This window comes from Eschscholzia californica, unplaced genomic scaffold (assembly GCF_041429995.1).
Source record: "Eschscholzia californica isolate CP2 unplaced genomic scaffold, dmEscCali1.0.p SCAF_6, whole genome shotgun sequence".
NCBI classification, from domain to species: Eukaryota; Viridiplantae; Streptophyta; class Magnoliopsida; order Ranunculales; family Papaveraceae; genus Eschscholzia; species Eschscholzia californica.
In genome coordinates, this window is record NW_028238483.1 from 39644088 (window position 1) to 39671649 (window position 27562).

Here is a 27562-nt window from a genome sequence, read left to right on the forward strand (position 1 = left end):
TATGTTACACTCAGTTCAGAAGACTTAATGTTGTAAGATATCAAGCTTTACAGAAATGAATAACCCATATGGCCTGGTAGTGTGATGATCTTGTAGAACAACCACAATTAATAAATATAAATTAATTTCGGTCTCTGCACTATATCTATCGAGAAAACAAATTGATAAAAGTAATAATTATGTTTCACCAAAAACCAAGAAGTTCCGGGAAACTCTTCTATAGATCTCTGTGCCATCTTCAAGCCACAAAAACGTACCCACGGAACACATCACCGTGGGCATCTTTCAATGTCTTCCCTTGTTTTGTAGTTATACTCGTAGCAATTTTATCCTGAATAAGTAATAAAGCAGTAAAGATGAGAAACAACTGAAAGAAAACGAAAAAGAATCTCATTCCGAATCATTTTAAACATTAATTATATAACTCACCATGTCTCTTCGAATGAGCTCTTGCAGCTTGAACATGACTCGCCGGCGCGTAGTGATGGGAGTATTTCTCCATGAAGGGAAAGCTTGTTTTGCTGCACTAACTGCAACTTTGAATTCAAATTCCTCATGTGTAGTTAGTGGTAGGTGAGAAACTACCTCTTGAGTAGCCTTTCAAATATCATCAACAACAACAACTAAAATGAACAAAATTTAGAAGATAAAGCACTGATTTTGTATCATCAAATCAATCAAAAAACTAAACAGGTAAAATCTCTAATCTTACAGGGTTTATAACGTCAATCTTGGAACTTGATTTAGAATCGACAAATTTTCCACCAATAAGATTCGGAACTTTTTGTTTCAGTAATTCAAGAAAACATAAACACAACAAACAAAACTTGCAAAGTTAATCAATAACAAAAAATAGTCTCATCACTATTAGCAGGTCCAGTAGAACTAGTTTCAGCTTAATTTATCATCAAACAAACAACAAGAGACATACTAACCTAACCCACTCCTGATTTCGAGATCAATTTCTTCAAGGAAATCGCCATTGCAAGGATAACAGTCGTGCGAGATCAATTGAGCTGGTGCAAAAAGAAGACGAAGAATAACGATCAAAGAAGAAGAAGGATCAATGAAGAAGAAGGATCAGAGAAGAACGAAAGAAGCCCTAAAAAGCAGAAGAGAAGATTTCAAAGAAGAAGCAGATTCGGAGAAGAAGCATGGAAGAAGAAGAACCCTAAAAAATTTCAGAGTTTTCGAGAGAGAAAGTGAGTTCTGATGTGAAAGGGTATTTTGGGAACTAAAATATTAGAAAATGACCTGAATACTAAATATCAATATTATTTCAAACATAACCTCTAATTAGTCATAATATTTTGATAGAAAATGACTAATAATAAAAGATTGGGGCTTTTCTAACTATTTTGAAACTTTTTACTACCCAAATAATCATTTTCCCTATGACATAAGGAGCATCCTACCGTCCAGAATGCGCCACATGTAAACAAAACTTTAGGCACGCGCTTCCCACACGATCCTTTATATAGCTGCTGCTGCTGCTGCTTCTGCCATCTTTCATTTCTTTCAGATTTTCGATTCCTCCGAACTGATTCATTCTTTCTATCTATTACACAGAAAAGAAGCTCCCTTCATAGATACTACTTGTGTATGTACTCACTCATTTTCTCTCAAACCCATCTTCATCTTCTTCTTCTTCTTCCATTTTGCTTTCTAGGGTTCTGATTTAGGAATTTTTCTCTAATTATTTGATGATGATAAAATATGCATCTTTGAGTTAAAGAAAAACCCTACACTTGATATCTGTTCTTGAATTTTTCTGTAATTGAAGCGTATATTATTTTCAGTGTAATTTTGTTTAATACTATATGGGTTCATAAGAATTGGCTTAGTGGTAAATATATGATCTTGATTTTATTTTTGGTTTACTAATTCATTTGTATATTAGTTAGAACCCTAATTTGTAGTTCTAGATAACTGCTTCCGGAGAGATATTGTTGTCATATTTTTTGCAATTATTGTATGTATGTGATTAGAGGAAGAGTGTAAGTGATTGTATTTAATCAGAAGGTGTGCTTAATCTTTGATTACTCGGATTCAACAAACTAGGATTGCTTGCTTTTATCGAATTTGGGGTTAATAAATTATTATGACTGAGCTTATATCTGATTAGGAAACACATAACTGAAGTAATTCGCGTTTTTTCGAGGGTATCTATTTGTGATTTCAATTCGGGTTCCTATAAGGAGTTATTGCAAATTACATAAATGATTCTAATTCTGATTTATTTCTCGGCCAATATTTTTTCTTGGTAAAAGGTGAGTAATTTAGATGATAAAACCATATTTCATATTGTCCTATTTTAGTATTTTTGTCGTTCTAAGACTACTTCACATTAGAAAAATGAATGCTTTATCCTGATACGCGCACACATTTTTCATTTGTCATACAATGGTTTCCCTTTAATAGTTATGAAGTTTATGAGTTTGAGTTATATTTTGTTCATTTTCAAGCTGATTATGGTTTAAAACCTAACTCCATTGACCATGTCTTATTCATGTCGGAAGAGTTATTCGTTGCTTATATTGCTCTTTTTTTGGTTATTCGGGAGTCGAAGACAATAAATGAAATATGATGGATTATATTGAATTCTTTGATATGAGAAATAAAACGAGTTTCAGTTTTATATATCTCTTTCTAAATGAGCTTTTTATGATCCACTTTCAGGTGTTGAGTTATTATGCTGCTGACCATCAGCCTGTAGATGACGCTGCATTTGATAACATACCCATACCAGGTACACAATCACTTTCCCTCCTCTATGTTTATATATATTATGACGAGTCTTATATTTTCCCATATTTATAGTGGCCATAGATTGATAATATCATTTAATGAGTATAGCATAATATATATATGTGTGTGTGTGTGTGTGTGTGTGTGTGTGCGTGTGTGTGTGTGACTTTTAAAGCTCGACATGTAATGTGACGCTTTTAGTATTCCTCTCCCATTAGCCTATCTTCCCATGATTGGACATTAGCAATTCGAATGCTCAGGGCGGTAGTCATGGTTTGAAATTTTGGCAGTGTCAAATGCTTAAAGCGAGTGATCAATCTGGGTGATCTAGAGCTTAGTAAAAAGCTTTTAAACTGTTCTCTTACTTCTCACTTCATCAATCGATTTTCTCTAAAGCTTTTGCTTTTTGATGTATCGTTTTCATGTGTAGGCTCTCCAAGGAGCTAATTACTCGGATTTGATCAACCCAAAGGGAAAATTTTCAGACCCAACATGTAGATTTCTCACTGCAACTTCAGATTTTGGTTATAGTTTCAGTCTGTTGCAATTGAAAGATACAAGGAACACTAGAAAATGTCATATAGTATTTGCCAATCAGAAAGAAAATAGCTTACCTGAAAGAGGCAGCTCAAAACATGATGAAATGCTCAAATCTATCTCTGCGCCTTCGGGAAATAATCAATTCCAAGAGAATTCAAATGTTAATATCGTTATACCAGTTTCGCACTCAGAAGTGAACCCCAAAAAAGATGACTTCGGTTATCCAGTGAACCGACAAAATCTTCTTGATAGGTTAAAGGCTGTTCATTTGCATGTGTTAGCCTCAGAACAGTGGAATGCTTCTCGACTCAAACTATGTCACAGGTATGTGATGAATTTCCTGAGGAAGTACTAATGTGTTACCTCTTTTGCAAGCTTATTTCTACTATAGTCTCGTAACTAGTTTCTTTTAAACACTTTTTTGTATTAATTTCAATCATTTTCACATGGCAACATCCCATTGATATGGTCCCAATTCATGTATTATCTATTAGATATAGAAATCCTCATACTTTAGCTGATTTTATTGTGTATAATTGCAAATATCCAGACCGTTCCCTGTTTTGAAGAACCAAATGAAATTGATTTTTCAATTCTGATGGTTAAAGTTGGTATTATTTCCATTTCTAACCTTAATATCATGAGGGGGGTCGTGAATTCTAAGGCCTTATTGCAACTCTTTTTTATGGTTGGAGAGATTCCGAGTCATTTTGACCCATATACTTAGTACATTTTGAGTGACAGACCTAGTTTTCGGAATTGAACTATTTCAATGAATAATCAGGTTTGACTGGCTGATAGCAAATCAATAACTGAAAATGATGGCTTCTTTAATTGATTAACCTAATATTGATGCCTCCTTCACACAGAGTTTAAGTAAAATATCTCTAGATATACCTTGCTTACTGCCTAGACGTGAGCTCTAGGATGAGTCAAATTCTGGCCAAAATATTCCTGGGTCGAACACTCTGATCTTTTTGCCTTTTATTAACAAGCATTCATCTTCTTGGTCTCTTGGCAGAAATTACTTGGTCAGTGCAACAAACTTAATACATTATATGGCATTAAAATGCCTTGACATTGAGCAGCTCAAGGAAGAACTTACATTTGCTGGACTTCTGAATTTGGAAACAATCAACCCATATATTCTTGCAAGTATTGATGCAGGGATCCAGGTGTTGGAGAATAAAATGTCAATCTCCCTGAGCAGCAACAAAATTACCAATTCCATGAACTTAAATGTTGAAAATGTCTCAGATAGCTTACCTTCTTTCCAAGTTTTGGACCACATAAAGAAAGGTGACTTCACAATATCCGCTATGAGAAGGAAGGTATTAGCCCATGAAAACTCATTGTTGGGCCCACGTCAAGGTGGAAGGACGACCCAGATTATGGTAACTATTGGCAAAGAAGTTACCGAGAATGAAACACTTGTAAGTGACCTTCTCAGTAAGGGGACAACCATCTTCCGGATTAATTGTGCACATGGTGACCCGAGTGTTTGGAGCGAGATCATAAGTAGGATAAAAAGAAGCTCTATGAAGCTGGAGAAACCTTGTCAGATACTAATGGATTTGGCTGGGCCTAAGCTGCGGACTGATCACATGAAGCCAGGCCCATCTGTGATGAAAATATCTCCGAAGAAGGACGCCACGGGAAGTGTGATCTTCCCAGCACAAGTTTGGTTATCACACACAGGATCAGGACCTCCTCCTGCACACTTGTCTCCTGATGTTGTTCTTTTTGTAGATAGCGAACAGTTCCTTAGTTGTCTTGAGGTGGGTGATGTCCTCAGATTCTATGACACCAAAGGGAGAAAAAGGTCGCTAAAGATTTCAAAAAGATTCCCTGTGTTTGCTGGTGTAGGCTTCATGGCAGTGTGTCTGAAGACTTCTTATGTAGAATCAGGGACCAAATTTTACCAAAAGAGAAAGAAGGGGATGAACTCTGTTGGGCGATTGGTAAACGTTCCGGCATTAGAGCCATTCGTCAGGTTGAAAACAGGAGATTTGCTAGTTATATCTCGAGATCCTTGCTCGATTGTAAAGGAAGAATCAGGTGGATCGACAGTTGGTGCTCCTAGGGTATCTTGTTCATCTAGCTATCTTTTCGATTCAGTCAAACCAGGTGAGCCAATTGCTTTTGATGATGGGAAGATTTGGGGAGTAATCCAAGGAAGCAGTAGTTCAGAAATTATTGTGTCGATTACTCATGCAAGTCCTAAAGGATCTAAACTTGGTTCAGAGAAATCCATCAACATCCCTCAGAGTGAAATTAAGTTTGAAGGCCTGACTTCAAAGGATCTTTTAGATCTTGATTTTGTTGCTGAGAATGCTGATATGGTAGGAATCTCGTTTATCCGAAATGTCCGTGATGTGGTTGTTCTTCAACAAGAACTAGAGCAACGAAGACTCAACAAACTTGGAATTGTATTAAAGATCGAAACTCAAAGTGGGTTCGAGAACTTACCCTTGCTACTACTTCAAGCTATGCAATCCTCGAATCCACTCGGGGTTATGATTGCTAGAGGAGATCTTGCTGTTGAGTGTGGGTGGGAGAATCTAGCAGATATCCAGGAAGATATCTTATCTGTTTGCGGTGCTGCTCATGTACCCGTAATTTGGGCAACACAAGTTTTGGAATCACTTGTCAAGTCAGGTCTGCCTTCTCGAGCGGAGATCACCGATGTGGCCAATGGAAGGAGGTAAGTAGTAACTAGTAATATAAGTAATTTTACTTCCTTTAATATCTTATCATTCAAATGTTACATCTTGAAAGTTTTTTGTTGAATTCCTTTAGAAATCAGAGCTGAGAATGTGTTAGTACATTTCTGTAGTTAAAACCGAACACCAAAGCCACGTCCTTAGTCATATACATATATCGAATCCGACATCTGTCCCAGTGCTCGTGTGCAGTGTCGATGTTATGTTTTCGACAGTAAATTACCTTGGGAAATAGCAGTATTAATTGATACTAACTTGCATTATGTTCGTGACAGGGCAAGTTGCATCATGTTGAACAAAGGGAAATACATTGTTGGAGCTGTTTCTACCTTGAACTCTATCCTTCAAAGTAGCTCCAAAAAGATGAAATCAGATCTGAAGCCTCTTTTGCTCTCTAACCAATAGTACTGACAAAGTTGGTTTCTTCTTCTTCTCCGACCACAATATCCTCCTCCATGATCTTAATATGATGCTACTGATTCTTAGGGGCCTGTCAACACTACTTGTTGTATATCCATTTAAAGATTCTTCTCATAGGCATCTTTTTAGAATTATGCTTTTACTCTGTTTACATTGAAAATTGACCCATAAATCGCATACTTGGTGATGTGGCAAGTTCTTATTGGTGATCGGCAAAGGCAGCTTGTATGGAGTCTGCCATGGACACAAGTAGATATTTATTTTTTTGGAAATCGACTACTAGTCATTACAAGACATTGATACATCACGAGGAGATAACACAAAAGTTTATAACGATTCATGAATAAAATAATCACTATAACCGCTTGATAAAAGAGCCTAAAACTCATCCCAAATAGAGAGCTTAAAGTTCAACTAAATTACTTTATTTATACTCAAATTTAATAAACACTGGATTTACACTTTCATGTGATCGAACTTGGGATCTCCGTGTTGGTGCAGCCCAACCACTAGACCGCAAAGGCGCAAAGGCTGTGGATGACCAAAGTAGATTTGAGATTTCGGACGGGCCTTTTCTCAATGTCTAATTAAGAACTAGTGAGGTGATTATGTCATACTATTACTAGGAGCCATTCCGTCATATTAGCTGGTGAGAGGGAGATGGTTGATGATTAATGGAAGGAAGGAAGAAAATGAAAGAATTTCTCAAACTAGATTAATATATATATAACTAAAGTTCTAACAATACATCTATATACAACATAAGAAGACTACAAACACCCAATTTTCGACTCCGCCATTCTGACTTTTATCTCAATCATCACAAACTAAATAAAAAAGATAACATTTCTAATGATCTTCAGCAGAAAAATCGGGCTCCGCTGGTTTCTGTAGCATTAAAGCCGGCAACCTCTCAGGCAATCTCGCCTTTCTCATGGCAGCTTTAGTTCGTAAAGCGCGGAGAGCATTTGAAGCAAAACGAGACGCGTAAATGGTTGCACCTAGACTCGGTGAAGTTCCACTACCTTTATTCAATGCTAACAACCTATTTTCTTCTTCATGTAATGACTCTTCTACTTTCTTCTTATAGTATCTTCTCCAAGCTGCTTGTATAAAACAAGCAGCCCATGACCTCCATTGATGAGAGTAAAACCTAAATGTGTGTCGAAGTTGCTTACTGTGAAGTCGTCTGAACTGAGAAGCTACACATTTCAAGTCGTCTGCCATTAAAGCGAAAGCTTCAACCTCTGTTAGAGCTGATACAGTTCTAGTTGATATCGGGAGATTTGATGATGTATGAGGATCTAAAGCCCATGTAAGTAATTCCTCTCCGCAGAAATCTCCTTCCGTAAGATTATTGGAGTTGAAGAAACCGGTTCTTCCGCCATTTGTGGTTACACTTAGTAGCTTCCCTCTCATTATGAAAAGCATTTCGTCGACAGGATCACCTTCACGCACGATATAGCTGTTTTCTGTGTAAAGAACGGGTTTTAGACGGTCACACATGGCGTCTATTAGTTGATCGTCCATTTTTTCAAACATTGGTACCTAAAACAGTAGGGACAGTTAGGAGAGTTGTTGTCGTCCAGCATAAAATAGATCCTTTTTGAGTAAAAGTGGATTCGCATTAAACAAAAGAACATACGGAAGCTCAAGAACTCACTCTCATTAGTAGTTTCAAGCAGAGATGGCGTTTGATGTCTCTTCTTAGGTCCTTGGGAAGGTTAAAGATGAGATTTTGTTCATCAACTCCTCTTGTTTGTTGCCATTTGTACTGTTCATATCGCCTGATCCGCTCCCTTAAATTATCTGGGAGTAACCGATGGGACATCCATTGCTCTGCATCTCGACGTTTCACTCTCATCTCTTCTAATCTAACAGTATTGGATTGTAGGTATGTCTGTAAAAACGTGATGTATGAATTAACCAAACCTTAGATATTGAAAGCCCAAAAGCTGAATTTTGGGATTTCTATCAGCGCAAAAAAAATATCCCAGATTAGAGACGATAGTTAGTTACCTGCATATTGCCAATGAGAAGAGAAAACAAGATCAAGCCAAAGATGGAAATAGAAATGGCAAAGGAGATCTCCCCAACAAATGTACTTGTTTCCAAATTTTGACCAAGAGAACTGTAACAACACAAACCAAGTAACCGATTGACTCAAATTTTGACCTATCAATATAGCATCAGAAAAGGAAATAAGGAGATACTCGCAATAGATTGTAAGAGCTTCTGCATTTAATATAAACAAACCTCAGACTTCTAAGTCCCCACCACAAGCAGTAAAAAAGCTTCTTTGGAAAATCTTTTGTCTCCAGCACCCCCGACTTGAGAGCATCAAGATAAATTCCAAACTTAAATGGAGCTTTATTTGAATCATCAAGTGTACAAGAAGTATTTCGAAACCCATTGCCTATAGATGGGTGGCTTTCATGGCAGTACAAAGAAGATATACATTCTACACTTTTGCCGCAGGCTCTACGCCAACATGTATCATTTCTTTCAATTGAAAGCAGATACCAGAAGGCTCCAAACATCTGTTCGAGAACATATATATATATATATACCAGATCAGATGGGTGGATTCTTGAAACTATAATCCCAACAAGGAAGTTGTAAAAGACGAACAAGATCAAAAGGAATACAAGAATTACAACTAACAAACTCCACCACTGTAATAGCGCAGCGGAAAAGCATACTTACGTGGCTGAAAAGAACGTAAAGAAATAGATTGAAAGCAGCTCCAACCCATGCTGTTTCAGTAAGTATGCCTGAAGTTCTTGTGACTTCTTTGTACAATGGATAAATTCGAAAGAACCTTGGGAAATACTGGAAGAAAACAACAAAACGCAACCAGTTCTTTGTATGCAATGGCGCTGAGCCGTGTAGTTTTGGGACGACACCCAAAATTACCACCTATAAGGTCAAACAATATCGACAAACCACATGAGTCCAAAACTGTAGGCTAAAAAGTTGACTAAACATCTAACTCAGAATTAAAGACTTATTTTTTTCATCGAGTTCGGGATTTCTGAACTTCAAACAAATAGGTTCCACATCAGCTTTAGAAATTCATATCATGACATTGAAAAGAAACTTTCTTTCAGCCTCCTCATGAATTAGAACTTGTGAAAAAACATCATCAAGAAGACACTACCAAAATCTGGCTGATACCACCTAAAAGATACATCACCTAATTCTGAGTCTGTGAGACACAACCACTGACCTTACTTCACCTAATAGTAAAAGGCTTAATTCATCTATGCATTCGCCACTACTTCACAATAGTACAATGTATGATTGCTAAAGAGATTGTACCTGGGGAAGTGGGAGGACTGCAAGAATGTCGATTAGGAAGTTTGAACACAAGTATCTTCGAGCTATTGCAACAGGGTCATCAACTAAAAGACCTCTTCCAAATACACGAGAATAGGGGTCGATAAAACCAGTACGAAATTGAAAGATAATATGAAGTATATAAAAGATATCAGTGAAGGAGCGTAGAACAGAAGCAGTAATCTGCAGCTTCTTATCCAAGTTAAGGCAGTTATTGTGACCGTCAATTACTGGTATATAGAAGAATAAGGGATCAAGGTAAACTGCAATTACACATGACAATACAAAAATCTTGTTCCATTTCTGGAGAAACGGGCCCTGTGGATCAAGAACTTTGCTCCTGGTCTTCAAGTCTGATACTGATGAGTCACTAGAACTGATAGCAAATGATTTTCTAATTGTTCTGAGCCCCTCTGAGCCCCACGCAAATCCCCTCCACACACTATCTGAGATTGAGCTTATTGTTTTTGTAAATTTACTCGAATGACGCCAATCCCTTGCGGAATGGCTCTCAGGACTAAAAGATCTCTCTGAACTCCAGTCCTGAAACCTGAGCAAAATAGTCAAGAAGTAAGGTCTTCACAAGAAAAATGTCAACCCGATAACCTGAATCAAGATAAAACTTTCACCAGAAGGAAAAATAAGACACTCAACTAACTGCATTTATATGTAGAATTGATACAAAAATCTTAAAAGCTACCCATCGCAGTATTTCAACTGTGAATAAGGAAAAACAATTCAATAACTAGATAGTTGTGCCACTGCCACTCACTTAGTTGTTGGTCGAGGTGATCAGTTATCAGATTTAATGGGTAACAGGTTGAGTTATTAGAAGGGCGTGGTGCTTATTACGTTTTATCAAAACAACTCATTTTATTTGCTCCATATTGAGTCTAAGAAGAAGAATTTTCGTGCTAAAGCTATTAATACTAATCATGTATTTTTCTTTTCTTTTTTTCTTATGAGGTTTACAAGTAGGAGCTTACGAAATGCATTTGGTGCCAAAGAACTTACAAGTTGTATCTGACCAACAGGTTGAGTTATTAGAAGGGCTTTAGCATCATTCAAGTTTCAGTTATGTTATACATTGGAGTCGGAGTATTCATTATGACAACTCGACTCGCTACTAAGCCAAATTGACAAACTAAAAATGTTCATATGTATGTACCACACAAATATCTGAATAATTGATTTGACATTTTTCAAATGAGAGTACATACTAGAATATTCATTTGGAACAAAATTACTTCAGAAATAAAACTAATTGTTGTCAAGTTTCTAACTTGGCAAGAGAAGACTAAAAAAACAACATTGTAACACACACGATCTACGAATTATTATTAGACATTTAGTACGTGGCCTCCAAAATATTGTCACCACAACCCAGAGGTCACCGGACGAGCATGTAACAGTTTTAGAGTGTCTGATACTTGTACTGTGAGCAAGAACTCAACCAAAAAAGCGACCTTGAGAGAAACTTTTTAGGATATTCTGAATTTGCATGTAATTGTACTCTTAAAGTCGTTATTATTGGAAAAGAGGACTAGTGTTTCAACAGCTTGTGATTATAAAATGATTACTGAACATGACTACTGATTAGTAAAATCAACAAGATGAAGTAGAAAACAGAGCAACTCACTTGACAAACTTCTCTTCTCGATAACTCATCACTTCAACTAGAATATAACAAATATTTTCTTCAGGTCGTCAAGACAATCATAAATATTTTCCTCTGTATAGTACATACAACTAATCACCATGCCAGTTCCTGAAAAATACCACATAAAAATCAAACCTTTAACCTTTAACCTTTACTCTCTCTCTCACTCTCCCTCTCTCTTTCTTCAAAATTGCTATTTGATACAAGAATTAACCACAAAAGTTCGCATAAATGCTCAATAAAGTCTCTCCCAAAAGTACTAAAATTTGAATTACAACTTTTCTAGAAGTGAACAAGAACAAATTCCTACTTTAATTCAACAAAATCAAGTAAGTTTATGAAATAAACACTCAAAATAAGAAATCAAGCAAACAAACAAATTCTTTCACTCTAATTTTAACTTCATTCATAAACCTAAACCAAATTCATATATCAACATAGATGAACAGATAATCAAACTGAAGAAACATGAAAACCTAAAATTACAACTTACTTCATCGAGCATAGATAGAGAGAGTGAGAGAATTGAGAAGATGAAATCGTTGCGGTTTGAAGTATAAGTTGTTACTTGTGGACTAAAGAGGGGACCGGCGGCTACTTCGTTTGATAATTACGAAGCTTCGCGGAGACTTCGTCGTGACGATTATTACTCGGTGCGTTCTTTCTGTTTGGGTTTTTCTTCTCACACAGTCTTTTATCTTTTCTAGAGAGAGAAAGTAAAGGAAGTCTTCTGTCAAGACTCTAGTAGTATAGAAAGAAAGAAGAGTAAAGAAAGAGAGATATTTGGTTTCAATCCCCATTTTCTTTTTCAATACTGATTTAGACCCTCTTTGAAGCAATCCATCAAATGCCCACATAAGTGATGAGTTCCATTTTTTAGTTGATTCGTCGGGCAATGTTGATCCACTATTAGCACCTACTCCCATCGTTTATGGAAGTTACAGCTTACCAAGGTGTTTTTTTTCATTGTCTTAATTTGGCTCGAAAAATATTTTGAAATCTAATTCGACCTGATTCATACTCTAACTTCAAAAACAAAGAAACTCAAACGATAATGTTAGCAAAAAAGAACATCAATTATTTTTATTTCCTTTCTCTTATCTAAATGAGGGCCTTGACAGAAGTATCACCCATTTTTTCGGTTGCAAACTTTGCGGAGTAATTGGAGTTCCTAAATTGAATGGCAAGCGAACATTTATTGTCTTTATTGGGATAGTTTTATAATCGTTATATGAGTTTAGAAGCGATGGTGTTTTCATCAAGTTATGCACAAGTAACAAGTACACCACTTAACTGAGGTTTGGTGTCTTCTGGCCATAGATGGTCTATATGAGAGATTTTCAAAAAACTTGGGTTGTAGTACAAATATCTCCATATTTAGTTTAAAGTACATGGGTAATGGGTTTATGATGAAGAAGGAATGTTACCATGTAGCAGAGGTGTAACCTAATTCTTAATACTAATTGTAACTAACACTAATGTGATTGGTTCAAACTTTCATGTCAGTAGAAATTTTAAGTGTTTTAAGTCTTTAAAGGAAGTCAACATTCCAGGCAGAGATTCTGTTGACTTGAGAATGCTGATAAAATAAACTTCATTGAGATATACACCATACCTGCTGTTTCTTTTGGTAAATTGAACCATCAAATGTTGAAGAGTTGACTATGAGTTGATAAGAGTCTTCTTCCTAAATCAAACTATAATTTTTTTTTTTAATACGGTACCTACCTTTGTTGTTTGGTTACAATGGGCCAACCTTAGTTAATCTGGTTTAGCAATTATGCTTGGACCTGAACATTGCACCTGAAAGGCTCCAATTATGTTTGGACCACCCTGACTTCTAAGACACAGAATAATGTTTTGGGCCAAAATTAGTACTCCATGTTCTTTTAAGACACACCATAATGTTTTGGGCCAACATTGGTTGGTAACCTGTATGCGTAGTGAACCACTTTTCTCTACTTTGAATGGGTTCCACTTGATGACATGACTAGATCTGCGCGCCATTATGTTTATATTTATGATGATAAATTAAGAGGGGTGGAAATAGAGTCGGGCTTGGGCGTCCATTGATGATGTCTAAAGGTAGTTTTATAATATCACTCTCAGAAAATGAGGAATCAACGAATAGATAATGAACATTTTCTTATGATGATTCGATAAAAGAATCTGCAAAAAAAACTCAGAAACCTCGTTGAAGCTCAAGTCAGTGGAGGTGTATTTGAGGTTAAAGAATTGAATTCAGTAGTCCGAGTTTAGAAGACGAACCTCTTGCCCAATTAGGACAAACTTGTGGCGCTTATATAGATTCGATCAGCCGACCATGATGAACGACTAAGATGATGTGGTGGTAAGGCACCAACTTAGATAGAGTCACCCGTTGATGGTCGTCAGGATGATAACATTTCATGATTACGCATCTTCTGACACTGACAGATAACCTGACGATTTGCGGATCGTGTCTGCTCAGGCTTTGCTTAAAGCTCGAGCAGGTCGTGCTTGTTTAGTTGATTTCTTCGCGCCTGACCTCAGATCAGGTCAAGGCTTAGGATTGGGTAATATAGGCTCGCTTCCACCTTCTCGTTTCATTCGACGAGATTAGGTTTTAAGGTGTCAAACCAATTTCTGCAAACCTTCTTTACTGTTCTAAGACCCAAAGCAGGGCTCTTACCAGGGATAGTTTGGTTCGCTTTAGAGTCACATCATGGTTTAAATGCTTAAGAAACTTGTGTTAACCTTTTAGGTTTGAATTTAGGTAGCAGAGCTCTTTCGGATTCGCCTCCCCGGTGACTTGGGTACATGTTGCCCCATTTTTTTCTCAGTCATTTTGTTGACTTCTTGTCTTGGTCAAAGCTGACCATTATTTGGCTCAACCCTTATGTGTACATCTAGTTCGAATTTAGACGTTTTGGGTACCATATCTCAAGACCGATGGACTTAGCGGACGAGCTAGGCCTAGACAAAAACATGATTTTCTTACACTTTTTGCTATTCGCCCTTCGTCTCACTCTCTACCGGAATTGAAAAGTGAGGACAGAAAGTTTTTTTTTGTGAAGGTTGACTACGATTCTACGAAGTCATTACAAAGGCAATGATAGATAGATTGCAACGGATTGGCGCACTCTAACTTCTTCGGTTTTGGACCCCTGATCACTGAAGCATTGGGAAATCATCCTCTATGGTTAAATTGGGTTACGCTCGTCCTCTTTTGTCTAATTTGCATTTTAAATTCCTATATAAGACAAATTGTAATTCTCTTTTAATAAAAAATGAAGACTTGTTCAAGAAAGATAAAAATAAACCATGGACGTCACTCCGCTTGGAATCGAACCCGAGACTTCAAGGATTTTGGAATTTACGTCAACACTATCAACCACTTAGAGCACCATGTGTTTTTTTTTTGTATTGGTCAACGTGTCTCGTACCCTGGACCTAGAGGGTGAGGACTAAACCTCCTACCACTCCAACCAAGTATTGTTGTGTTGGGCAACCAAATGTTGACAAGGATAGAAAATTGTAATGCTTTTATAGAGAACTCCGAAACTAGCTCACTAATCTAAACATGGGGTCCTCACATCATAATTTCAAGACACAAAAAATGGGTTTAGATTGGTCGGGTTTTATGCTTAGGTAAAAACTCTTTAAGTAGAACCCAAGCACGTCCATTAAAATAACAGTATTGTCTGCATGGGCTTCAGGTAATCCATTTGCCCATCAGAATCAGGCCTTATGGGTCGGGTTTCGTGCTTCCGGTTTAATTTCCACCTTAGAGCAACTCTAACCCAATACTAAATTAGGCCTAAAAAAGAATAACTTTTTCAATCCAAAATTAAGTCGGTTTAGAGTTGCTCTTAGATGAGACACGTTACCTTAACATTTCATGTGGTAGCCCACATCAAGTTTCACAAGTTCATTTTGAGAAATTGACTACGATCTACGTTACTCGTTAGATCTACATTACGAAGCATTGATACATCGATATGATGTGACCTAAAGCCCGACAATTGAATGGTCTATAACCCACATAAATTGTTTTATTTATACCTAAGTTTAATATTCCTGGATTTGCACTTACAACGACTTTGGGGTTGCGGAATATATACACTTACCACCTGAGCTACGAGTTGTTGGCGCCCAAGTTGATATTCACGTGAGAAGAGTAAAAGGGGTGGGGACGTGAATAGTTCCGGTCGATCCATTAACAACGCCACGTTACCTATGTTTCGTGCCAGTAAACGGAAAAGCCAGGGTGTCTCTCTCTCTCTCTCTAAAACTTTCTCTTTCCTATTATTTCTCTGTGTTGCTTGGCGTATATATACACACACACGGACACCACACTTTCTCTCTCCTAGGGTTTCATTTACCCTATCAATTTCGTTACCGAGAGAGAAAGCTAACACCTTTTTCTCTATCTATCTGGACTCTGTTATTTTTTTCTCTTCATCGTTAGACACCATCTGGATTCGATCTGGATCCGAGATACAATTCTATCAAAATATCATCAGATTGATCCTTATCTCCTACTGATCTAAGAATTTCTGATTCGTTTGGATAATCATTTTGAAAACGTAAGATTTGATACTTTTTTAAGTGAGAGATCAGTAATTTCTTTGCCTAATAACAGATCTGGTTAACTGAAATTGATGAAGATTATCGGTATAATATGTAACTTGATTTTATCTATCAATTCTAAAACAATGATCTCAATTTTTTATTTGTTAATCTAGATTACATTTTCGATCATATAGTATTTCTCTCTCTCTAAAGTTTAAATTTGTTTATGATCAGATTGGAGATCGATTTCTGTTCATTTTGAAGGCAATAAGTTAGATGTTATGCAACGCTAGTTTGCGCAACTTTATCGTTCGAGTTGGAATTGTACAAAATTATTTTGTTAAAGGAACGATACAGTTGAAGGATTTCAGGAGTAAAGATTTGAAAGAAAATTTAGGATTTTCATATAATTTGAATCGAAAATTTAGATCATTTATTAATATGATGGTTGATACTAGTTCAAGAGCAGAACCAGGAGGATCCATTGTTAGTGTTATGCCGCAGAAAGAGAATGCTGGTGATGGTGGCTATGCTAGTGGAGGATTGAAAAGGTATTCATAATCATTTTCTGTCACCCTTTGTAGCTAAGAGATGCACAAACTCCATAGGCTGCACTAAATGATCTTATTGGATCTTCGTATTACTATTAATTGGCTACTTACGATCATCATAGTTATTGTAATTTAGGGTACATTTGATCTAAGAGAGTTTCGACATTTACATTAACAATATCATGTATTCTTGAAATTCAAAAATAGTAACTATTCTTAATGTTTAAGAACATGATTTATTGCTCATTTAGTAAATGCTGTGTTTATGTTATAAAGCATTTTGTTTGAAAAAGAAAAATATTATATAGCATTTAACTCTTGGATTTCTCCTTAACTTGGTCTGGTGCGGCTCTTGTATTAATTATCAGTGAGGACGGCAAGATCAAGTGTGGATATTCGAGCTTTAGGGGAAAGCGAGCGACCATGGAGGACTGCTTTGACATTAAAATGTCCACTGTTCAAGGAAAATCAGTGTCTCTTTTCGGGATATTCGATGGTAAGATTCCAACCTATTGTTTGCAAGGTTAAGTATGATATCTGGTAGTCCTCAATATTTGAAGTATTGGATTTGATGCATGTAATCAATGTTGTCGTGTCGTAAATGGAATCGTAATCTTTTTACGTTTTGAAAAGTTGTAACAATCAAATTGCAACCTGTAAGATTTGGTCCTCCTTGCATATCTTAGCTATTCAACACTATGTAATTCTAAGATTCGTTCTCCATGGATGCCTTTTCTAGTGATATTTATCTAAACATTACTTATGTTATTTTGTTTATTTCATATAAGCTATCTACATAAATGTTATGTCACTAACATAGTTAAATATTGTGGGTATTTATAGTGAATTCCCCTTATTTCTCCATATCTTTTCTTCTCTTTTTAATTTTGAAGAGACTCCTAAAATCCCTATGGGATAAATATTGAGAATTATATATAAACCCCTATATTTACGATAAAAATCCCGAAAAGAATCATTTGCTACAAAAAATGATCGAATTATTAATTTTATTCATCTTGTTGCAACCTGGTTCAAATGGTAACAACTTTAACATTATTGCATGCTATGCAGTTGTGTGCATGACTGCCTAAGCAAAGGCGAATCTGGTAAACAAAAAATTTGTCTTTCGAACTTGTGTCTTTGAAAACGACGAGGACGAAGAAAAACAGAAATTTGACAAGCAGTCAATATATGTGTATATATTAACTTACATCTTTAGGTCATCATGCAATGCCCACATTTTTTGTTTGTTGAGATGTAGTGTCCAAGTTTGAATTAGACGTTTTTCCACATGCGCTCCAGCTGCATGTATTTCTTGAATTTGTGTGTTACCGCAGTTAAAAAGTATATTTTTTTACTTTGACTCTTTGCAAAATTCTAGATTTTAATGATTTGTGATATGATGACAGGTCATGGTGGATCTCGTGCTTCCGAGTTTTTGAAGGAACACTTATTTGAGAATATTTTGAAGCACCCGCAGTTCATGAAGGACACTAAACTGGCTATAAGTAAGTTCAGTTTGAAAGTTAGAGTTTATGCTTCCGTATACAATAGTTTTAAGGTCCTGTAAGCTTGTAAAAGATTTGTTGTTTGAATGATTTGTAAAATGGTCCTACTATGTCACATCTATTTTTCTTTTTCACTTTTACGGTTGTGCGTGCCATTAAATGGGATTCTCTTTCATTCATTCAGTTATTATTTGGGTACCTTGCAGGTGAAACATATAACCAGACTGATATGGATTTCTTAGATTCTGAAAGCAATACTTACCGCGACGATGGATCTACTGCCTCCGCAGCAGTTTTAGTTGGAACCCATCTATATGTAGCAAATGTCGGAGATTCAAGAGCAGTAATCTCAAAGGCAGGCAAAGGTAGTTCCTCATTCCATTCTCTCCATCGGTTCATCTAATGTTAGGTAATTTCTTAAAGATAAAACTTGATGCATGGTCTAAAATAAATGCAGAGAGTTTCTCCGTATTGTAGATGGAATGCGAGAAAATTAGTTTCTTATTCCCCTATCTTTTGCTCGAAGTGTTCGCATTCTTATATATATTATATACGATTTATAAAGGACCACAAGATAGAGGATCTTTTTTTGGATAGTAAGATTTGAACCCTGGTCTCCCAAGTGGAGAGATACACAACCAAAGTGAGCCTCACACCAGATCAAGAATCTTCATGTGTAGTTTTCTGCGAGCACGTACTGCCTTTTATTTTCGTATCTTTTGTTCAGGTGTATTCTACTATATAGACATGATCCTAGGTAAAAAAGAATCACCAGATAAACTTTCTCTATTTCTAGTTATTTGCAATTACAAGAACCGTTCTATTATTTTATTTTGCAAAAATGTTGGTTATTAATCTAATATAAATTAGTTGTTGGAATACACCTAAAAATGTGCTCACAGCCTGCAACTAAAATCCTTTACGCTTCGAATGTTGACAGCCATACCTCTATCTGAAGATCATAAGCCAAATAGAAGTGATGAGCGAAGGAGAATCGAGAATGCTGGAGGAGTCGTTATGTGGGCAGGTAATTTTCATTTATTCTTGAAGTTTCTTATAAACTACGATACTTTTTCCATGGGACAGAAGGAATTTTTTGTAAGCCTTTGGTATTCCCTAGTCTAAGAGATCTTTTCATTGTCTTAATCTTACTTCTATATATTTGTTCAAATGTTCTAGGAACATGGAGGGTAGGTGGCGTATTGGCAATGTCCCGAGCATTTGGGAATCGTCTGCTTAAACAGTTTGTTGTGGCGGACCCTGAGATTCAGGTACTTGGATTCATAACTCAAGCTAGCGGCAGATACCTAGGAAATTAGGAGACTTCTTGTCTGTATTCGGGACAACAATATCTTAAGCTTTGTCCAGTAACGGAAATTTCATAGACTTCAATTTCCCTTTGTATGTTTCAGGAGACAGAAATTGATGATGAATTTGAAGTCCTGGTGCTAGCTAGTGATGGTCTTTGGGATGTAGTACCAAATGAGGTTAGCTTCTTCAAGTTCTCATCTATTGCTTATCAACAGACACATTTCTTAACTTTCAAGAACTTAATATGATCACCCATTTCTTAACGAATGTTACAAGCACACCGTTTTTTTTTTTTTACCGAACAACATGGTTTGATTGTTGATGGTTGAACATTTCAGGATGCTGTGTCTCTTGCAAGATCAGAAGAAGAACCTGAAGCGGCTGCAAGGAAGTTGACAGAGACTGCATTTTCTCGTGGAAGTGCCGACAACATAACCTGCATTGTGATGAAGTTCCATAACGAGAAGCCGAATGTTATTGATACAGCACAAGGTTAGAAAGGAAAATGATCATAAGTTCTCATTTCATGCTCTAAATGGGAATATCTTTTTTATTTTATGTTTATTTTGTCTATATGAATTATGATTGTACGAGGATTTTACCCTTCATTTTTCTTGTGCTTTTGCTAAATCTAAATTCCTGTTTGTGTCTCCTTTGCCTTCTGCAAGCATCAGTACTGATTTGCTACTAATATAGCACCATTGTTTTGCTATGTTATATTATTTGATCTAGTCTTCTAAAAATTCTTATGTGATTTAAAGTGCTCCGTAATATCCGATTTTAAAACTTCATTGTCAGATGCCACAGTTGGCTTGCTAGTCGGCATATGAAAATGAGAGCCGTTCGACATGTTCATGGTGCCTGAGCGTGACATCGCTAGACTATCTCACAGACATTGCTAGGCTATCTCCAGAAATAGCTGGAGTCGGGCCACTCCACACTGAAGTTTGCCATCCCCTCCAGGTTCTTCCAGTGTTCCTTCGCCCAAAGAGTTTAGACTTCATAGAGAAAAAGATTAACAAGACATTTGAAGAAACTAGAGAAAAAAGATTAACAAGACGTTTGAAGAAACTAGAGAAAAAAGATTAACAAGAAGTTTCAAAGATCTCAAGGGGCCTTATAGCATCTCCAATGCAAATCTACGAGTTTGTATCCTATTGAGATAGTTCTTTTTAGTTACTGCTGCATCTTGGAAACAAAATTATCTATGACCTCGTGTCTTCTTAAGATAGTTCTATTTAACTACTGTTGCATCTTGTCAGTGATAGTTTTGTATTGGAGAAAATTCTATAAGGAAAAATTCATAAAAGATTGTGGCACTTAGATTTTAAGATTGAATGTTGACTTGGAGATGCTCTTAGGGGGTGACCGCTTCCTCGGAGAATCAATCACTGGTTCCGAGGGGCTGTCTTTGGAGGTTGTTCTTTGCAAAACTATTAGACAGCAAAAATGAATTTTGGGTCTGTTTCTTATGTGGGAAATGGGATGCTTACGACAGGCGAAAATGGGGTTTTCAATGTGAATTTTCAAATGTTAGGTGTGGTAGGGTAGTAAGAGAAAGGTGCCTTTACGTCGCCCCTTTGTTCATCATAAATTCCAATAACAATTTGAGTTCACTCTTCGATTTGCTCGCTCTCGTCATCAATGGGGTTTTGTCTTCTCAACCAGATTCTTAATTTTTTCACCAGAGAAATGCTAATATCAGGATGAATAATATTAGGTGCTGGTACTGTCAATTTCCCACTAGTTTGTAACCGTTGAGAATCGTCGTAAACTTAAATTTTTAAATCAGGAATAAAGGAAGCACTTAACTCCGATCACTTTGTAGGGAGGGGCGGGAAACTAGTTTTACCACCTTTTCGCGGTCGAACTTTTGAGGCTCTTTCTCACATTCTTTTTACCACGAAAGATCAATTTCATCATATTTTGTCCAACCAAAATCGGAAAATCAGTTATCTATAGACTTTCTCAATCCAAATATACCAATGAATGGTAGCAAAGAAAAATCTCAAAAACTCGCCCCTGGCAGTAAAACTGTAAATAGTAGAACTTGAATTTTGATCAAAAGAAAATAAACAAACCTTCATAAAACGGAGAACTTTTACATACTACAGACGTTATTTATCAAAAATAATAGATCGAAATAACTTCACTCCTGGTCCACATTAACAGTATGATCGGTATAAATAAGATCGAAAATGTGAAGTAAAGTCACAACCAGATTAACCTGCAGTTTATCTTGTTTCTCGAATTAATATAATACGTAACATACCATCCATATCCAATATTCAACTGTAACAAATAATCTTAGTCTATGCGGAATTGGAATTTCAATTAGTCTCTTAAGTCTTGATTAACTAGCTTTCTTAACCTACAAAACGTTCAAATATGACCACGGAAAGGAGAGAATGTTCACCTTATTCCTCATTCTCATCGTCATCTATAGTAGGAATATTATCGACGAAGAACTCCTCAACTGAAACAAGGAATAATGCTATTAATCAAACTTCAACTTAGGGAAAGTCTTAAAATATGCATGAACGGGGAAGTATATAATGCTTAACATTGTGGTTTATACACATACTGGGTATAACCTAAGTTAAAGTAGTACAAATAATGGTTTTACTCACCGATATCATCGTTATCCGGGGAGTCAAGCAAAATATCAGAATCAGAAGGTAAGAAAGCTGAACCAGGATAGTTGCCTAGATCTCCAAGATCTGAGAATAACCAAATCCAACATTACCAGAAGCATGTATTGACAAAATATTAGCTTATTATAGCCTAAGATGTCTCCGTCGAGGTTGTCAGAGAAGAAAAGCCGAAAGCAGGACTATGAGGGGCGCGGAGAGCCCACAGTAGATGAGTATGTTGTTATATTATATCTCACTCTCACATCCAGATTCAACGCTATCAATAATATAGTGGCTCAGATAATTGGTTTAGTAAGAGTTATAACAAGTTAACGACATAGAAACGAATAACAAGATTACCTCCCAAGTTTGACAAATCTGCTGTTAGATCTGACAAGCTGAAATTCCAAGGAATATTTGCTAAGGATCTCAATGAATCCCTTCCACTCCCACCTGCACAATCTGAACCAAGCTGCAATCCTACTGAGCTTGCAACATCAGACGTAAATGCTGTGTCAAGAGCTGATGTGTCAACACCCATCCCGGATATTTCTGAGGGGGTGAATGGAAAGTGGCCACTTGAAGCCATGGATGCAGGACTGACAGCCATTTCCGACATGGATGACATGGCACTACTAGGTGGAATAATGGGTGCGACATTAGCAGCACTGTGCTCCGTCATTGTACATAAAGAAGGTTCGAATAAGTTTCATCAGCAAGGATCTTAACTCAAACAACCAAACAAGAAAACTATATCAAATTTCGAAAAGACGCGAGACCCGTTACACCTCAAATTCAGTAATTATATAAGCACCATGAGGTCAAGTTTTGGTTTGACGAGGCATGTCGTCCAACACATGTTGAATATCAACTCATGTTGCAACTTGAACGTGTTGAGACTAGTAAAACGTTGAGCCAAAATAACTTTAGGAATGAAGAATATAAGATTGTAGAGCCACTCCACTAAGAGCCAACTGGTTCAACTTTGATGCCCAACAAATATGGTACAAGAGAAGCAAACCCAGAGGAAATGAAGGAACATATCATACAATATCTGACTGGAGAGAGAGAGAGAGAGGGAGAGAATTTCTTACTCGTTTCCAGAGTTGACTCGAATGGGATGAAAATTTCCTGGCGCGGGAACTCCATTCACCATGGAAAGTCCACAACTCATGGAATCAAGATGAGGCTGGCCTGTGGCAGGCATCGGAGGTTGTTGCAAAATAGGGTACCCCATAGGTAAATTGTTAACTGCACTGCACAAGGGTTGGCATTGAATAAGAATGCTAATTGTGATACAAGACAGCTTTGAAACTCCTACAAATCAATGATTTGAGGAAACTTACCAGGCATGTGATGAATACCGTTCTGGATTGGGGCCAATGGAACCTTAGGTGGTACTTGATATGTCATCATATGGTATTGATGTGCAAGCAAATGATTAAATAAAACGATCTGTTTCTTCAGCTTCAATCTTATATAGTAAGCCCTGAAAAAATCAGCATTTTCTTCTTCTAGTTTCTGCCATACTGAAAAAACAAAGAAAAGAATTAGGACTACAAAAAGCATACGATTAAAGAAGTTGATGGCATTTTACAGAGATTCAAGTAGCGTACCCAAGGTTGTAAACCGAGGCTCTATTCTTACTCGATTCAAGAGAGTTTGTACTACCTCATCTCTATTCATATACAACTGTAGGCACCTTTCTATTAAATTCTGGACCTACACCAACCAAAAAAACCCACACAAGATATTATAACTTTCATTAAAGAGGGACATATACATCTATCATGAGAAACGAAACCCCATCGAAGAGAATGAACAGAGAATGTGTCTTACAAGTTCAATATCTTCACGAGAAACTTTCCTGCCATCACTGCTGGAAACAGAAACTGAGCCTGAATCTGCCACTGGAGCATCTGCTGATATGTTGTTATTTTGCTGGTCACCTAGTGAATCATGTGACACTTGAGCTGTTCCAGATGGTATTTCTGGTGTGCTATGTGAATCCTGTGCACACTCTCTTAATTTAATGAATATAGATAACGAAAGGAAAATATAAACTGTGATGTAGAGGAATTGGCCGAAAAATTGATGGAAGAAATCAATGTGGCCAAAAATAATGGTAAACAACTAAGACTACGAAAATCGAAGCTATGGATGTCGGAATTGAATGAAATTTTGAGTGTTAGTGCGAAACGACTTTCCACACATTCATGAGTTCTTTATTCTGGATTGGTTGTTGACAGAATGTGCAGAGAAAAATGACGATTGCACCAAGGCTCGTTCTGAGCAACTTTCTTTCCCAAAATTCGCTTGCGCCACTAACAATCCGCTTGGTGCGAGACGATGTTCCACACATTTATTGTCTACCGTCAATTATCAATAAATTATAGCAGTTTCTCTAGTCTTTATGACTTTTTTTCCAAGTTTTGGATATAGATCCAAAAATTTGAGTTTTCTGCTGTGTCAAACTATTTTGGCATTACAATGTATTTAGTCATCCTAAATGTAACAAAACATGAGCAAAATGCTGTATCCTATGAAGAGTGATAAAACGGTGTAAACCGCACCTGCAGGGTCTTCATTTCATTTCAGCATGGCACTCTATTTTAGGCGCTGTCTATCATATTCATGAGGGTCACAGATCCAGTAACCTGAATTTACACGGCAAGTAAACTAGGTTAGTTTATTAACTGAAAAAGAATAATGTTAATCTAAGGTTAGGTTATCATACTGTAACATAAACATCCCAATTCTGGATACAGAAATGTTAATTCATGGAAAAAAATAAATACAAGAAGCTTGCCTCCTAATGTAATTTTCCGTAGGTAATATGTATAAGCTTAGAATTGAAAGCATAATAACCGTGAAATAACGCTATATCAATTATCGCAAAATGTGGCATGAAGACGGTGGTTGCAAGATAGGTTGGAAGTCGAGAGGACACCCATTTGCCCACCCGTCGTTTGTCGATATAACTCGTGTATAAAGAATTGTTTAGGGGCCTGATCGAAACTAAGTCAATAAGCTTATTTGATCATGAGCAATGCAAAGGAATTCAATATTGACAAACAAATAAGAAATTACACATTTCTGAAAAATTAGATATTGATAACAAGGGGAATCAATCATTATGAAAGCAAAAATAAAAAAAAAAGAATTTATAAATTTCTACAGGTAAGCAGAGAAAACAACAAAATTCCCAAATCTTTAAAAAAAAAATTGAAGTCTTTTGTGTTTTTTACTAAATTCTCAAAACTAAAAATATGAATTTTATACAAGATCTAAATTGCTTCAAGTCCAAACTAGTTTATGGATCTCAAAAAGAAGGGCGACCCAAAAACCCTAACCTTAATGTTATGCTCAAAGAACAATTTGGTTGTAAGTGCTTAATTTCACTCAGAATTTTCACCAAAACAAACTTCAAACTTTTTAGAGCTTCAATAATCACTAAATCTAAGGGAGAATCACTTCAAACCAGTATATAATCCATGTAAACACAGTTTAATCACTTCATAACAATAAATAATCCTTATAATTACACAAATAGCTCAAAATCCCCTAAAAAATATCAGTTCTTATGGAGTTTTTAGTACCTTATCAGTTCTTCACACCATTATAGATTTAGACCAAGAGGTGATGAAATTTAGGTCAAAATAAAGAGATTGAAGAGGAGATTCAGGATGTACAGAGGGTAAGATGAAATTATTGAAAAAAAATTAGGGTTGTGAGAGAGAGAGAGGATTATATTTGGTGAAAGTTTTCTTCTTTAAAGCAAAACAAACTGAAAACTGAAAAAGAAATTAAAATACATTATTATCTCCCGGGTTCAACAAAATACTATGAAAAAGAATCGGGCGGTTAGTATAATATACAACTTAGAGTAATATAAGAACGGTGTAAAAGAGTTGCTAAAGTGACACGTGGTATAGTTAATGGTCTTTTAGCTATTTATTTCATATGTGGTTTTATGTTATTGGTGGATTATATTTGAGAGGCTATTTCTTGATGTAAAGGGTTAGGACTTCTTTAACATTTCGACTTCGGCTTGAGCCATTAGCTATAAATGTCTCTATGGTAAATTGGTAACAATGGTTGTGTTTTTGTTATTTAGAAAGGTATGGTAGTCCAAAGCCACTAGACCGTAAATGTAATGGTGGTCAGAGAGAAAATTGGCGAGTAACATAAGTTAACTTTAACTTATATACAGACTAACGAGACAAATGAAAGGATGATCGGTTTAAATTTTCTAACACTATACTGTTATGATAAAATTCTTAAATTATCTTTAGTGTATTGGGTTAATTAAATGTGTATCAGTTACATTTCGCACAATGTCACGATGTATATATAACATCATAAGATACTATTACGCCCCAAATTCTCATGACATTGATAGTTGTCAACTTCGTGGCTAATTACTACTCTTACTTTGTCCTCGTGGGAAAGTGTTGTAACAAAATTCCTTATTATCATAGTCATAGGTAAGTGACAAGTTCACTATTGTGTCATTTGTAAAATTTATATTTTATTTATTTTTTGGAAATTAGGGAACTCAACTACTCAAGCTTGCCCTTCAACAAAAAAAAACTACTCAAGCTTGATACTAGAAACTCCTCAATTGTCATGAGTGAAGAAGAGCCGAGCTGAGCCAAAAATACACTTTTATATATTTAGTAATTATTTTTGAGTAATTATTATTTTATGAATAATATTGATACTAGAAACTCCTAATATACGTTAGATGACAAAACACGTGTCAGGACAAAAATGGAGGAACGTGGAGATGAGCTGACCGTTCATAACTTGTCGTTTGGTAAAAGGGTAAGTGAAAAAACTAAAAAAGATGAACTTCCAAAAGAATACCTGCCTGGGCCAAGGTCAAATTTCACAATTTGTAGTTTTACTACCAAATTTTTATTAGCCCTTTGAGAGTCTCTTCCTTTGGCAAGAAAAACTTCAAAGTGATTACTATTTTGATCATTTTTCAGATGTCTAATGTCAGTAAAAATTTTTTGATCGTAATATTTTCAAAAAATTTATTTTTAATTAAACATTTGTTTTGGGAGTATCAACTAGGGTGTGTGTCTGGGTATGATTTAGACAATATATGACGACTAAAATTCGTTCGGGATAAGTGTCAGACAGAACATCACAGTTGATTAAAAGTATTTGATCAATTGATCGTCATATTTTCAAAATGTCTTTCTGCCTGACATTTATTTTGGCCGAATACCAACTAGGGTATATGTCTGGAAAGGATTTAGACAAATATGACGACCGGAATTCGATCAGAATAAGTACCTGACAGACCACCAGATTTGTTTGAACTTATCTGTCTCAGTGGTACAAGAACAACACTTGGGAAATTTTAGAATCTTAGTATGCAGCAATACTTGATGTGCATATCTATCATAAGAACTTTCATGAGAAATAATTGAGTTAAATCAACTCCACTCATCTAACCATCTGACCCAAAAGTCCCTGTAAAAACAAAACTAGGGCATGTGGCAAACATTTTTAGGATAGGAGTCACCATCACTTTGATATTAACCAACTCAGTGATAATAGC

The 27562-nt window shown here is 36.2% G+C and overlaps 4 protein-coding genes across 8 annotated transcripts; 2 read left to right on the forward strand and 2 right to left on the reverse strand.

Annotated features, from left to right (window-relative positions):
• The first annotated feature begins 1298 nt into the window (after positions 1-1298).
• LOC147534728 (pyruvate kinase family protein) lies at positions 1299-6626 on the forward strand. Of its 4 annotated transcripts, none has more exons than XM_086645222.1 (6): positions 1414-1600; positions 2680-2749; positions 3179-3612; positions 4310-5992; positions 6287-6430; positions 6498-6626. In XM_086645222.1, exons 2-5 carry the CDS (start codon positions 2717-2719, stop codon positions 6414-6416), a joined length of 2280 nt encoding a protein of 759 aa, XP_086501348.1. In that variant the 5' UTR covers positions 1414-1600; positions 2680-2716; the 3' UTR covers positions 6417-6430; positions 6498-6626. The 4 variants fall into 4 exon arrangements, with proteins under 4 accessions (XP_086501347.1, XP_086501348.1, XP_086501350.1 ...); XM_086645224.1 differs by having other exon boundaries at positions 1502-2270; XM_086645221.1 differs by having other exon boundaries at positions 1299-1600; positions 6287-6626.
• Positions 6627-7132: 506 nt separating this feature from the next.
• Positions 7133-12211, reverse strand: LOC147534729 (cyclic nucleotide-gated ion channel 1-like). Its single transcript, XM_086645225.1, has 8 exons — positions 11924-12211; positions 11410-11538; positions 9753-10320; positions 9138-9350; positions 8688-8971; positions 8451-8562; positions 8095-8331; positions 7133-7979 (listed from the first exon to the last, which is right to left on the reverse strand). Exons 2-8 carry the CDS (start codon positions 11436-11438, stop codon positions 7281-7283), a joined length of 2142 nt encoding a protein of 713 aa, XP_086501351.1. The 5' UTR covers positions 11439-11538; positions 11924-12211; the 3' UTR covers positions 7133-7280.
• A 3384-nt stretch (positions 12212-15595) lies between these two features.
• Positions 15596-20097, forward strand: LOC147534730 (Protein phosphatase 2C family protein). 2 transcript variants are annotated; one of them, XM_086646123.1, is made up of 9 exons: positions 15596-15998; positions 16219-16535; positions 16904-17031; positions 17945-18043; positions 18250-18408; positions 18984-19070; positions 19223-19314; positions 19456-19530; positions 19693-20097. In XM_086646123.1, the coding sequence occupies exons 2-9, from the start codon at positions 16261-16263 to the stop codon at positions 19849-19851; spliced, it is 1074 nt and encodes a 357-aa protein (XP_086502249.1). In that variant the 5' UTR covers positions 15596-15998; positions 16219-16260; the 3' UTR covers positions 19852-20097. The 2 variants fall into 2 exon arrangements, with proteins under 2 accessions (XP_086502249.1, XP_086502250.1); XM_086646124.1 differs by having other exon boundaries at positions 15658-16086.
• Positions 20098-21409: 1312 nt separating this feature from the next.
• Positions 21410-25849, reverse strand: LOC147534731 (uncharacterized). The gene is made up of 9 exons (XM_086646122.1): positions 25587-25849; positions 24561-24644; positions 23827-23997; positions 23604-23709; positions 23334-23516; positions 23082-23238; positions 22348-22655; positions 21985-22074; positions 21410-21830 (listed from the first exon to the last, which is right to left on the reverse strand). The coding sequence occupies exons 2-9, from the start codon at positions 24573-24575 to the stop codon at positions 21772-21774; spliced, it is 1089 nt and encodes a 362-aa protein (XP_086502248.1). The 5' UTR covers positions 24576-24644; positions 25587-25849; the 3' UTR covers positions 21410-21771.
• Between the last annotated feature and the right edge of the window lie 1713 nt (positions 25850-27562).